A 14,053-nucleotide genomic window follows, 5' to 3' on the forward strand; every position below is an offset into this window, starting at 1 on the left:
GCCTAAGGCTCACCCAAAACTCTTTATAATTTTTTCACCTAGACGGCTATTTGAGTGGAAAGAAAAGTGCAATAACGAGAGATAAATATTAGCTCCAAAGAAGGATATGTGCAGATCAATGCATTGTTATATAGAGCAAAGTTATGCTCCTCAAGATTGTAATTTAGATGGTGATATAATTTGTAAGATTATAAATTTTATTTCTGCTGCAATGTAAGTGTTTGATCTTGGGATACTAGTTTTGATATATTTAAGTATTCGAAAATTTTGGGATGTTACAAGTTGTATCAGAGCAAAGTTTAAGTGAACTAGGTTACTGAAACCTAAACTTAAACTGAGAATTGGAGATTTTATTATTGATAGATGTGTGACTAAAGATTGATTTATAGTGATAAGAGTGATGATTTAAGTTAATTTGGGGTTAGTCTTAAACCAGCTTAAAGCAGAGTAGTCGTTAGAAGGTTTAATATAATTGGATATAATGACATTGATAGAGATGTATTTATGCAAAACACATGGTAAGATGAGATAAAATAGATGTAGAGTGGTGTTGGTGGATAAAGTTTTGGTGACAGACTCCCACTGATTTGTTTCAATGGGGAGAGAATATGTTTAGCTTTGAGAATAACATGAACTCAAAGTATTGATGATATAGTGAGTTGATTCATCATTTATTTGCTTAGGCAAATTTCGAGGACGAAATTTTGTTAAGGGAGAAAGTTTGTAATAACAAAAAAAAAAAAGAGGAAATAAATTGAATGTAATTTAATGACAGGAAACTCAATGGTCATGAAACCGACGACCATTAATTATGCCTTATCGTTTCATATTCCGTGAAACTACCGATGGGGCTTAGTATAAAATGAGAGTTTTGTAGCTTTATGTGTAGTTTGGGGTCGAGAAGGAGAACTATTGTGAGAAAATGCGACGGTGGACGTTGTAATGAGAGTTGACGGTGCTCTACATTGTAGCTAGTTTGGCACCAATCGGGGAGACGCTAGCCACTTCAAATATCGGTTTGGGCTACACCATGTATTGTGAGTTACACGTGATTTATTTTTAAAATAGTTGCATGCCTTATTTATAACTATCCACAAGCTTGATTGAAGTTTCTTGAGATTTTTGATATGTTATATATGCGTGAAAAGTTCGATATTTTTATAATATGTGTTTTGAGTACTTGTGTGTCAATGGGGATGTACTACGGTATGATTTTGTAAAGACGAGCATGCTTTGTGAGTTTGTCTAAACCGAAAGTGCGGACATGCTGTGTGAGTTCGCCAGGTAATGCTGTGTGAGGTAGACATCTCTCATGACGTCGTTGCTTTGTGATGTAGACACGCAATATAATATCTTTATTTTGTGAAAAATATTATTCTCATCAAGGCATGCTATTTTATGAAGCTTCGTGAAAATTGTTTATCGTAAAAGTTGTTGTTACCGTGGATTCACTGGGCTTAAGGCTCACCCAAAACTCTTTTAAAACTTTTTCACCCAGGCGGCTATTTGAGTGGAAAGAAAAGTGCAATAAAAAGAGATAAGGATTAGCTCCAAATAAGGTTATGTGTAGATCAAGATATTGTTATATAAAGTAAAGTTATGCTCCTCAAGATTGTAATTTAGATGGTGATATAATTTGTAAGATTATAAATTTTATTTCCGCTGCGATGTAAGTGTTTGATCTTGGGATACTCATTTTGATATATTGTAGTATTTGAAATTTTGGGATGTTACACACAATTTACTTGTAATCTTAAATTTCAAGTAATATGCATTAATACACAGTACTTCCATGCGGTGGTCGTTTGCCATTTTGAGTTATCAAACAACTGTTCAAACCGCACCTCACTACATGTTTTATATTTTTTTTATTTTATACTATATATATATATATATATATATATACTATATTATAAAGCATTTGACAAAAACTCTTAAAAACCATTTTTTATGCATGAAGTAATGTTTATTGATGCATATTACTTAAAATTCAAGATTACATGTAACTTGTGCTTAAGTACAACTTATTAAAGCTTCATGTTTGAATTCGTATAACTAACTTCAGATAAACATAATCAAATAGAGGATAAACATTTCATTTTAAATATAAAAACACTAAAATATAATTAGGATAATTATTGACTTCTAACAAAGTACTAATTATTATTTTTTCTCAAAACCATATAAAACTGTATTATAACATCAACAGATGACAGATTTCAAATACAAGTTTCAACAGATTTCAACTTTTAGATACAATTGACGTCTTACTCACGATTTCAAACTTCAACCGCCTTCATTTAACTTCAGTTGACCCTCTCTCGATTGAATTTTTTTATTTTTTCTGGATTGTTAGCGTAAAATGTGATAGGCACAAACCATGTAAACCGCACAATAGAACATTTCCCAGTGCGGTTTTTTACAGCTTACAACAGACGTGGTGCGCTTTACGATTTGGAAAAATCATCAAAACCATGTGCGTTTTGCAGTTTGGCACTAAACTGTACCAAAACACACCATAAATACCTCCAGATAAGACGATCGATTGCTTTGTCATCGCTTTTATTGCCATCGTTGTTGCCACTAAGTACAGATCAAACTCAAATCAGATATGTGTCGAGCCTGTATCCAGACCTATCAAACTTTATCGATATTGATCATAATCTATCTCTTATCCGAATATTATCAACAACATATAATATAGTTATTATTTGTCATCAGTGATAATGAAATATCTTCAATTTGATAACGAATCAAACCTTGACTTTTTAGTACACGTGGCACTCTTTGATACGCATAAAATAAAAACCATTCATTATGAAGAAACATTCGACATGTACCACTTCATATATGCATACACATCAAACTTTAATAAGTGGGTGTCATTCTACAAAAGAAAATGGTTATAATTTTGTTTTTTTTTTATTTTTTAATTTTTTATTATTAAGTTTTAATTATATTTATATTTCTAATTTTTACAATATTTTCAGAAAATAGTAATTATAATTAGGGGTGAGCATAGGCGGGTACCCGCCCTTTTTGACAAGAACCGGAACCGGAACCGGAACCGGCGGTTCTTGAGATATTGGAACCGGAACCGGAACCGGTTAGAGCGGTTCTTAAATTTTTGGAACCGGAACCAGAACCGCCGGGAACCGGTTCCGGTTCCGGTTCCGGGTACCCGCTTCCTAAAATATTAAATTTTGTTATTTAAATTTTTTATATATTTTAATTAATTAATTATGTCCACTTTTTTGGTTAATTCAATAAAAATATGTAAGGGAACATGATTTTTCCTGTTAATTAACACCAATTATATACTCTTACGATATAATGAGGTGTAAAATCTTTTTACTGTCTTCTTCAACAGCCTATTTTCCCTCCCACCGTGCTTCATCGCTGCCCCCCCCCCCTCGATTTCATTCACCCCCGACGACTATCTCTAGTCGCAAGCACCAGCCGTTGTCAGACCACTGTAGTCTACTCCTCCTTGCGACCATCGTGCAACATCACCATCTTCCACCACACAGCTTCATCGATAACGTATCAGCCATCCATTCACGACTAGCAACCTCCTCAAGTCGATCCTTCTTCTCCATCGACGCCAACCACCGTGGTCTACTCCTCTCTTGACTCCTCATCGTCAACCGCCCTCCATCTTTGCTCCCTACCACCACGTTAAACCATATCAAGCGAACACCGTTCTGTCTCTCTTCTATTCTCCCTCTCGAAAACCACGAGCACTTGCACCCATCATCAAATCTTCTTTCATCCCCTGTTCCTTATGAAAATTTCAAGATTTTTTTCTAATTTTGTAGTTTTACCTGCTATACAAGTTGCAAGTTACATTTTTAACTAATAAGAATGTATTTAACAGGTTTTCAAAAGTCCAAAAATTTATTTAACAAATTTCAGAAAAGTCCGATAACTTATTCATTCGAAAATATTGTCCAATAGGAAAGTCCATTAGTTTTTTAGACTTTTTCCAAAAACAAAAGAGATGAAACAAGAAGTCGTATAAATGTAGATTATATTCAAGGATTTAAGACAATAAAGGATGTTTTAAAAATAACTTTAAATCATATATTTTCAATAATTAAACACTATAACATATTAAGAGCATTTTCAACAAATTATCTATATTATATTATAAGGCATTTGACAAAAAATCTTAAAAACCATTCTTGGTCTTTGTCTCGCTCTTACCGGATAAAATTCTTGATACTTACCATATTTATCCGGTAAGGTAATATGACTTGGTGTTCACTTACTCGACTAAGCGTTTGATAAACGGCCCCTATGAGAGAGAAGAGTTTTTCTCCAAATATAAACAACACCTCAAAAATGATTACCAATTGAGACCACCAATAAGAAACTTTGAAAATAAATATTTGATATATTAACAAAAGGATCACGCGAGCTGCACGTGTTGCTTATTAATGACGTGTCAACTAAGAAGCGGTAAGCCGACAAGAATATACACGTGTCTAGTTGGCATTGGATCGTCTCTCCTGGGTGTTGTTGAGCTGAACCATGTTGACCCCTCGAGCTGCACGACTATGACTGCTTTCGTCTGTCTATATTCATCCCCCTTAAATAATTACATTTTCTATTTTAATTATAAATTTTAAAAAAATATGGTTTTTATATTCTTTACAAGAACAATAATTATTTTTCTTCAATTATTTATTTATTAAATAAAAACATTATAAAAATATTTGCAATTAAAGTCTTCCGATTAAGACATGTTTAGATTTAACTGATTCAAAGGATTGTTTAATTAAGACAATAGAATGAAGACACTAATGAAAACGAAGATAACAGGTTTTATCTGGTTTAACCTGAAATGAAATTTCAGACTTATAATGATAAATTGTATGAAAAAATAACGTACTTTAACTTGATTCTTTTTTTGGGTTATGTTATTTCAAAACTTTCATTTTTGTACCTAATATGTAAAGTTTTAAACATTTACGTACCCGGGTAACCGGTTGAAGCATTAACCAGTTATCATGCTGATGTGGCAAGTGATGAGATGAAATTGGGTTGAATAACAAATAGTAATGAATTGGATACCACATCACTCGTCACATCAGCATGGTAACTAGTTAATGCTTCAACAAGTTAGCCGACTACTTAAATATTTAAATTTTTACATCTTAAGTACCAAAATGAAAGTTTGAAAGTATGTTACATAAAATAAGAATCAAATTAAAGTATGTTAATTTTTCATGCAATTTACCCGACTTATAAAAGACTGGTCCAATATAAGAGGTGATGCTGAAGTCTGAAATCTGAATCAATAAAACAGTTTGTTTTTGTAAACTGACAAACGCCTGAAATCTGAATCAATGGTTTGTTATTACTCTTATGTTAGTAGAATATGATTTCTCAGTCTAAATCATCATGCTCAAAGATCTGGTTATTCAATTGCATGTTTCAAGAAACATTGATCTGGTTATTGGGTTAATGGCAAAGATCTTCATAAAACCACACTGACAAAATCAAAGCATAATGAAAAAAGCAAGGGTCGATTTGAGTTTAACAGATTGTACCATGTGTGTATGAACGATTTGGGTTTAAAATATGGAGATCGACATACCTTTTGGAGCTCGAGGGGCAGAGATCAAGTTGGGTTTGCAAATCTGGAGAGATCGATAGCTTGAGAGGTCAACATGCTTGAAATCGATGCGGCTTGAGAGATCGGTAGGGTTTAGGTTATCAGTTTGAGAGGCGAGATCAAAATCGAGAGCATATGCAAATAAGAGCCAGTTAAGGGTTTAGAGTATCTCTTAAAATGTTAGAAGAGGGTCAGAGCTTTTCAACTCTTATTTTGAAAAGAAATCAAACAGCTTGAAAACAAAAACATCTGATTGATTCAAGCTTAAGAGGCACCAAGAGGTTCTTTAAAAAAAACAGACCCTAAGAGTGGCGAGAAACTGTGAATGATATTATTGCGAAGACAAACTGGAATGTTTCCTAGCGACAATATAACTATAACGACCAAGAAAATTGTGCAATGAGAAGCAACAAAGTGATGACCGACGGAGGAGAGGCATAGTCCGCCAACGAGCGAAGGAGGTGACGGTTGTTTTTGGCAGACGTTTTGTGGTCAGCGGACGTAGACGGTATGCAAAGGCTAGAAATGATTGGTAGGTCTGGAAACTGATGGCTGAATGCCAACATCTCCATTATCTAGAAAAAAAAACTGTTTACTTGCTGAACAAAAAGCAAACACGTTTTGTGAGAATATATAGAACTCCTAAATCACTTTCCAAATAAGCCCTTCAACAGAAAATGAAGGTTCTAACATATATACAGGATAAATGGTCCAAGTCTAGTCGATATGGGACTCCAGTACGCTTTAAACGAATTAACACGTCCATATTACAAAGTGCTTTGAATACGTGTCTTCAAGTGATTAACTGGTTTTTGCATCTATCAGATATAGGGAGTTCTTAATCCGGATCCATTTTATTACCCATCCAATTAATCTGTTATTTCGTTTATCGATTTCGGATTATTCCATTATTAATCGGAGTTATTTTTTTAATGTGTATTTATGAGAAAGTGGAAAAAAAAAAGGAACCAAAAGAGCACCATTTATATCCCCTATGAAAAGGTACCCACCCACGTTTTAAACACCACACGGATGTCGATGATTACTAGGGACCAAACCACACGATTGCAAAAAAAAATCGAAAAGAAAAAAAAACACGTGTTTTCCACAAAATATAATTATTATAAAACTGCTGGTAGTGAATTTTTTTTATTAACTTGAATATCTAATTCGTTATATAAGCTGCTAAATTTTAGGGCAATCATTTCTTTTGCAAATAGTCTGGAGTCACTGCATTTGAATCTCTGTGGTCACAAGGGGATTTTTATTTTTTCTTGGATTTGAACATGAGACCTTCAAGTGCTTTTGACCTTTGGAGTCATGCTTAAACCAATTAGACACCACCCTTATGGTTGACATTGTATTTTTTTAAACGAGGACCTCGATAATGCGAGATAAAAAAACTTCTTCTTATTTATATTTAATTGTTAATATGAAACCTACATCGTTGAATTTTCAATCTATAATTATTTTATTTGAAAAACCTGAAGTTTATATTTCTTTAATTAAAAATAAAAAGTACCTGATTTAAGATTATTTCAAATAGGTTATTTAAAATTCATCCATGTTTTAAATGATGTAGAGCATGATGTAGTGTGACGATGGGGTTAAACCTTAAGCCTTATGAGTTATGACGGGGTCATGACGTTTTTCAAAGTGTGTCTTGAGACAGCATATGTATGTATGTACGTATGTATGTATGTATGTATGTATGTATGTATGTATGTATGTATGTATGTATGTATGTACGTACGTACGTATGTATGTATATATAGGTGAAGTATCGTGTGAGAATAAAAGTTATGATGAGAAACATATAAAGAGATTTGAACCCTTAATCACTTTTAATCTCATTTCGACCTATAAATTGTGCTTTATAAGAGAATTGATCTGATGCAACTTATTAGTGTTGACATTTAATTATGATTGGTTCAAAGTTGTAGATTTCTTCTTATGTTTCTCACTATAACTTTTTACTTCATTTCCCACTGGAACCCAACCATATATATATATACATACATAGGGGAACGATCAAATGCAAACCACTCAATTTGTACAAACCGTATTCAACCAATCATAATTTTTCATTTTGTTCATTTTTTTGTAATTATGAGAGGTTGATTAATCATTTTTATTGTGGAGGGTGTTAATCATATATATTATCATCTTCATTATTTTAATTTTAGAGAAATACATGAAACAATTTCATTAATGTTAGAGAAATACATGAAACGGTTTCATTAAGTATTATATGAAACAATTTCACAACCATATATGAAACAATTTCACAACCATATATGAAACAACTTCATCAAAAAAAGTATTATATGAAACAATTTCACAAAATTAAACAATTTCATGAAAAAATTGCATAAGATTAAACAATGAAATCGACGGATGAAAGTGGTTTGCACGGTTTACACAAATGAAGGCGGTTTTCATATGATCACTCCTCTACATACATACATATATATATATATATATATATATATATATATATACATACATATATATATATATACATATATATATATATATATATATATATATAAGTTCACTTGAGAAGTGATAGATGTATGAGAAGTAGATAAGTGATCCTAGCCCTTCCATTAAAAAATTTACGGTCAAGATTTGACGGGTAGATTGTGCAGCATCGAACATGGTAACAACTATGTAAAAGATAGAGGGGTTGTTTTGAAAATTTACAAATAGGTGATAAACAAATGCATATGTGAAGCCGTGCGATTCACGTATGAACTATTTATTCTTATGTGAACTATTTATTCCTATGTGAACTCGCGTAATTCACATATGAACTATTTAACTGATTTACGTATGAATTATTTAACTGATTCACATATAAGCTCGAAGATTCACATATGAACTATTTAATTGATTCACATATTAATCTTAGATACACATATAACATTATAGTTTCATGATCAAAGTCAATATTTTGCTCAAGATCGCTTTCTGGACTTAGATTCATATTGAAAAATACAAAATTTGATCAAGAAATAACTAAAAATTTTGATAATCTATAATTGCGATATATGATCGATAAAAAAATCAAGAGAAATCAATGATAGAATCGTTAACGAGATCGAGATCGTATAGACTTCCGTTGTTGTCATCAACAATGACGATGAAATGATCAATATGTTTCCTTTTCTTGTTTATTTAAAACTTATTTGTCGTGCATAATTATTATTCACCCCCCAAGTTATATGTTTAAAAAATTATAAAAAAACATGTATTACAAAATAACAAGTCGTAACACGTCGTAACGTGTCGTCACACGCCATAATGCGTTTCAACAAAGTCAAGCCTCAAAATGAAGCCATATGGGGGCGAAGCCAAGCCTCGATGCCATAACGAGGCCATAACGAGTTATTCAGAACTATAAAATGATCTGAAATTAAGAATCAAAATTAAAAATCTTTAAATGAAATTGTGTTCAACTCCAACAGCTTCTCTTTTTAAAAAAAATACAGCATTAATTATATTATTAAAATATTTAATTTAAAAAAATATTATTTATCCCCAAACATTTAACTGCAAAACAAATTTATTGATGGAAATATAATTAAAAAAATATTTTTTCAAATTTAAAGAATTTTAAATTTTCTTCTTTCTTTATTTTAGACCATTTTAAACAATTGGATGTATCCATTAGATATAAAGCTTAAAACCCTAAAATCTAATTTAATATAAGATTTTGAGGAAAACTGTTGGTGAAAATTAATATAATAAAATATTTTATTATTTATTTAAATAAGACCTTGTTTGTTTTTCATAAAAAAAAACTTTTATCAGACTATTATATTTGATTCGTTAAGAGACAAGGTCATTCAGACTGTTTGTTTTTTTCAATTTTTCAGAGCCACTTATGTCTTATTTTCCGCTTATCTGATAAGAGGTAAACCAACCTTTTATTGTTGTTCAAATCCTCAACAACGACGTTTCTCAATCGATTAACCTTGATCGATCATTTCTCTCAGTCAATCCTTACTAAATCAATCATCACCTCTTTCAATTAATATATTTAAATATGATGTAAATGTGTTAAACACCATTAATGACATATTTTCGTTTAAATGAATGTTAATTATATAATTTTAGATGTAAAATTCATAATAATGATAAATAAATATGTGAAATTGTATAAATTTATCTATAAATTCAACACTATAATTTTTAATGGGTAAAATAGACAATTTAAACAAATTCAGACGATTATCAGTTTACAAAAACAAACAGTGTTATCGATTCAGATTTCAAACTTCAGTACCACCTCTTATAAATCAGAACTGAAATAAGATTTCAGACTTCATCACATCTTAAAAAACAAACGCCACCCAAGTCTTTTTAAATAAATAAAATAATTTTGTTACACACTGTTGCTCATTTATATGTCATTGGTTCGAATCTATTCAATCAATGTTATTTGAGATTTTTCTTATTCTTACATTCACATCTCCATATGATCAGTCAAGATGCTTGCAAACTGATTCATACAGATACAACTTCCAAAAAGATTATACATTTAAAACGTACAGTATGAAGTACATAATGTCAATATCATGTGCATTCACAACAATACATGTTGCATTAGTGGTTTGTACTTCGCATACAAATCATAAACTGTATAAATATTTGATCTCAATCCATCTCGCGTAAATTTCACGCTTACCCCTTCACGTTATCATATCGTTTTAGGCGATGAACGAGTAGCCCACAGGGTTGGGAAGAGTCATCGAAAAGGAGTAGATATTTATAAGTAATATCGAGTCAACTTCATGCTATCAATTAAATAAGAGCCACTTGTCGAAAACCCAAATTGACCCACACATTGTATCCGTAGAACATTTATAATACAAATAACGATACAGGTTGTTTCAAATCATGGTAAAAAAAACTGTTAACTTGTTAACTATGCATATAAAAAAAATACCAGTATTATACGATATATCTGATTAAATACAGAAATATAACCACAAAATAATACAAGACTTATTTCATTTAATTATAGAAGTACCACAAGACCATAATTACATTTTTTTCAACCCAAGAAAAACTGTATAAACATCCAACTAAGTATTTTGACATTTTTACCCCTACTTCAAACTACTATAAGTTTTTTTTTTTAAATCTTTTTTCCATTTTTACCCTTTCTAGACAAGAGTAATGCTACTAGATTATCGCATCCCATAGGTTGCTTCTTTGTACAAGTGGAGGAGCTTAAGGGGTAATATGGTCTTTTTTCCGCACAAGAAGTGGAGAGGGATGTAAATTGGTAGGGAGTAAAGACTAAAGGGACTTCATAGTAATTAAGCGAAAGTCTAGGGGGGTGTTTAGTATTCTATGAATAGTCCTCCCATTGGTGCTCTATGAGGAATACCCTTTCTCCTCTTCGCCGTCCTGAAGCTGGCGGCCGTCGGCGGTGGCGTTGACGGAGTAAAGCTATGAACCCTGACGTTATAACTACTCCTCCGCCTCCCATGGCTGCTGCTGCTATAAGAATCCTCGGAATCCGACATCCCGGTCATCAAATGCTTGTTTTCCGGCGAAATCTTCCTCTTCCGTTGGAAATTCTTCGATGTCCCAGCAATCTGAGCCGATCAGAATCACGAAATCAATCATCCATTGTCGAGAAATATATTGATCCAATCGGAAACTTTTGTGGTGATCGAATTCAGTAATTTTACCTTACAGCCAAGTGAGCAGAATCGGAAGGAATCGAGAAGGTTACGCTCGCATACTTGGCAAGTATTTGTAACACCTTTTCCCGGCCTCGGCTGCGGCCGTTCGTTCAAGAACACAACCTTTGCACTGTTGATTACGTAGGTCTGAACTGAACTGATGTCCAAGTGCTTTTGAATCTCAGATACCCTAATTACATCGTGATATGATGACCTACGAATCTGTATAGTAATCAACAAAATTACTCAATCAGATGATGAATGATCGGATTGTAAAATCATTTAATCATTCTTTTCCACAAATCGTTACGACACTTGTTCAGAAATCGTTATAAAGCCATATGTGGATCAAAACAAGCAGTTACGTCGATGAAATTTGGTGAAAGCAGATATGAAATAGATGGAGTAAATTCAAAATCGATGATAAACCAGATGAAAGTCGTCAATCAAATTTGATGAAAACCGAGACCTTTTCGAAATCAAAATTAGTTGAGATAAAGCTGTTGAGTTCACGACACTCGAATGTTTCAAATTCGAAATGATTGAGACTCAGGTGAAAACAGTCTGAACCAATAAAGTTGAAGAAGAGAAAGGAAGAATCAATGGCCGAAAGCGGAATATAAACCTGAATGGCGCGGTGGTCCTTATGGTGATTAAGACAGAGAGAACAGAGAGGGCCGTTCATACAATCCAAGCAGTACATATTACATTCAGACTTATGCGAATCTGCGTGCAATTTGCATTGAACAAAAAAGCGTTCACGAAGCAATGGCTTCAACCATGGCGGCCATTTGTTATCTTCTTCATCAGGTCCTCCAGCACCCTACATTACATCGATTCAATTGCTAAGCACACAGAAAAACAAAACCATAATAAATAACTGAACATAAAAATAGAGAGTATCAGAGTATTACACACCATAATACGGCGATTCTTAGGCTTGATTTCACGGACTACGGTGGGTTCTTGGTTGACGATCGTCAGTTTGACGTCGGAGGAGAGTGGTGGTGGTCGGAGAAAATTGGGGAGTCGAATCGAAGAAATGAGAGAGGAGTGGGTTGTTCTTATCCGCTCACACAAAGTCAGTTTGAATTGTATGATAATGGAGTAGAAAAAACCGAACCCAACTCCGAACCCAATTCCAAACCCGAACCTAAGAGAACGTCGGGCGCAAGGAACCGACCTCCTTCTTTCCTTTTTCCTATTCCTTTTTCCGACCTCCTTTTTCTTGTTTTTAACATTTTCTTGTTTTTTTCTTTCAAATTATTACCTCAAAATATATCATTTTCTTGTTTGTCAGTTGCAGAACGGTTTGGTGTAAAATGATAAAGAGGTTTTCACTATATAATGCAAAATAAAATATAATTACACTGAATGATTAAAAGATATACATGATACAAAATCCTTCAGATGGTTTTAGAACCATTAATAGACAAATTTAATTTTGCCAAACAAAATTCATCTCTTACCGATTCAGAGAATGTCTCTTAATAAAACTATTAAGAGGTAAACAAACAACTCCTAAATAAGTTAACAACTTGATCCGTGTGATTGGATAGATCCACAATTTTTATTAGTGGTTGCTATTCACACGCCCACCAGACACTTACATACATTTAGTTTTTACCACTTATCTCACTCGTATATCCTCTGTAGAAGGGTATATCAGTAAAATTCACATTTGTATTTGCCAAATTTTTTTATATATACTTAATTTTGATTATAAAATTATACTGTTAAAATAATAATCTAATTTGTCAACAAAAGAGATTTTCTATATTTTAAACATTTTATTATATTTTTGGCAACTTTTACAGAGTTTGACTGGTTTTTTTATATAATTTATTATAAAAAAACTGATATAACTTTAACCTACCTAATTTAGAAATTAATTAATCGAAATTACCAACTATAATAAACCGCTTTTGACGTAACTGGTTTAAAGAAAGAGACCAGCCAGTCTCGTTTTAAACCCAAATAACAGATCTATTTATATCTTTCAAACGTACTTTTATTTCTTTCATTTTATTTAATTAGAAAAAAAAATTAATCATGATTTAAATGTTGATTTTTCAATTGAAATGTTACATATTATAAAATTAAAGCATAAAAAATTACAAGTGAAATTGCCCTTAAAAATACTATATTTTTTTTATTAAACTAATATATTAGGGGGTGTTTTGCTTATTTAAAACAACTTATGTTTTTTTTATAAAAATGTTTATTAACTTATATGGTATCAAATCGGAGTTTTATCAAAAGTGTTTGGATTAGCTTATAGCGGTACCAAAAAACAATAAGCTGATAAATTGTTTTTTAGTGTTTGGCAAATTTTGCTTATATATGTAAAATGACCAAAAATAACAGTCTTCCATATTATTGACTTATGAGAGTATTTGAGATTGTTTATTAACTTATTTGAATTTTAACATGTAAAAATTTATTTTCCATCATTTATAATAATATTTCTGACAAAAATTTATATCAATAAGATTAATAATTTATATCAATAAGATTAATAATTAACAAACATTAATAAAACAGAGTTAAAATGATAAACTGGTAATAAGCAGTTTTTCATAAGTCATGAAAGATTATCTTATCAAAAACTGTTTATTACCAGTTTGGAACCGGTATAAGCAGTTTTATTTTTTTCCCATCAAAACACTAGCATTTAGCTTATCACCAGTGACAGACTGAAATAAGTCAAAAAACACTTAAAATAAGCAAT

The 14,053-nt window shown here is 32.0% G+C and overlaps 1 protein-coding gene across 1 annotated transcript; it reads right to left on the reverse strand.

Moving 5' to 3' along the window:
* Nucleotides 1–10,611: 10,611 nt before the first annotated feature.
* Nucleotides 10,612–12,392, reverse strand: LOC112529329. Its single transcript, XM_025140554.1, has 4 exons — nucleotides 12,241–12,392; nucleotides 11,948–12,145; nucleotides 11,329–11,544; nucleotides 10,612–11,232 (listed from the first exon to the last, which is right to left on the reverse strand). Exons 1-4 carry the CDS (start codon nucleotides 12,241–12,243, stop codon nucleotides 10,975–10,977), a joined length of 675 nt encoding a protein of 224 aa, XP_024996322.1. The 5' UTR covers nucleotides 12,244–12,392; the 3' UTR covers nucleotides 10,612–10,974.
* Between the last annotated feature and the right edge of the window lie 1,661 nt (nucleotides 12,393–14,053).

This window comes from Cynara cardunculus (assembly GCF_001531365.2).
Source record: "Cynara cardunculus var. scolymus isolate 2C chromosome LG 16, CcrdV1, whole genome shotgun sequence".
Taxonomy (NCBI): domain Eukaryota; kingdom Viridiplantae; phylum Streptophyta; class Magnoliopsida; order Asterales; family Asteraceae; genus Cynara; species Cynara cardunculus.

Coding starts and splice junctions, on each gene's coding strand:
- LOC112529329 (XM_025140554.1), bottom strand. Junction 11,545..11,947: donor AGGACCACCGCGCCATTCAG/GTTTATATTCCG, acceptor ATTACTATACAG/ATTCGTAGGTCATCATATCA. Junction 11,233..11,328: donor TCTGCTCACTTGGCTGTAAG/GTAAAATTACTG, acceptor TGATCGGCTCAG/ATTGCTGGGACATCGAAGAA.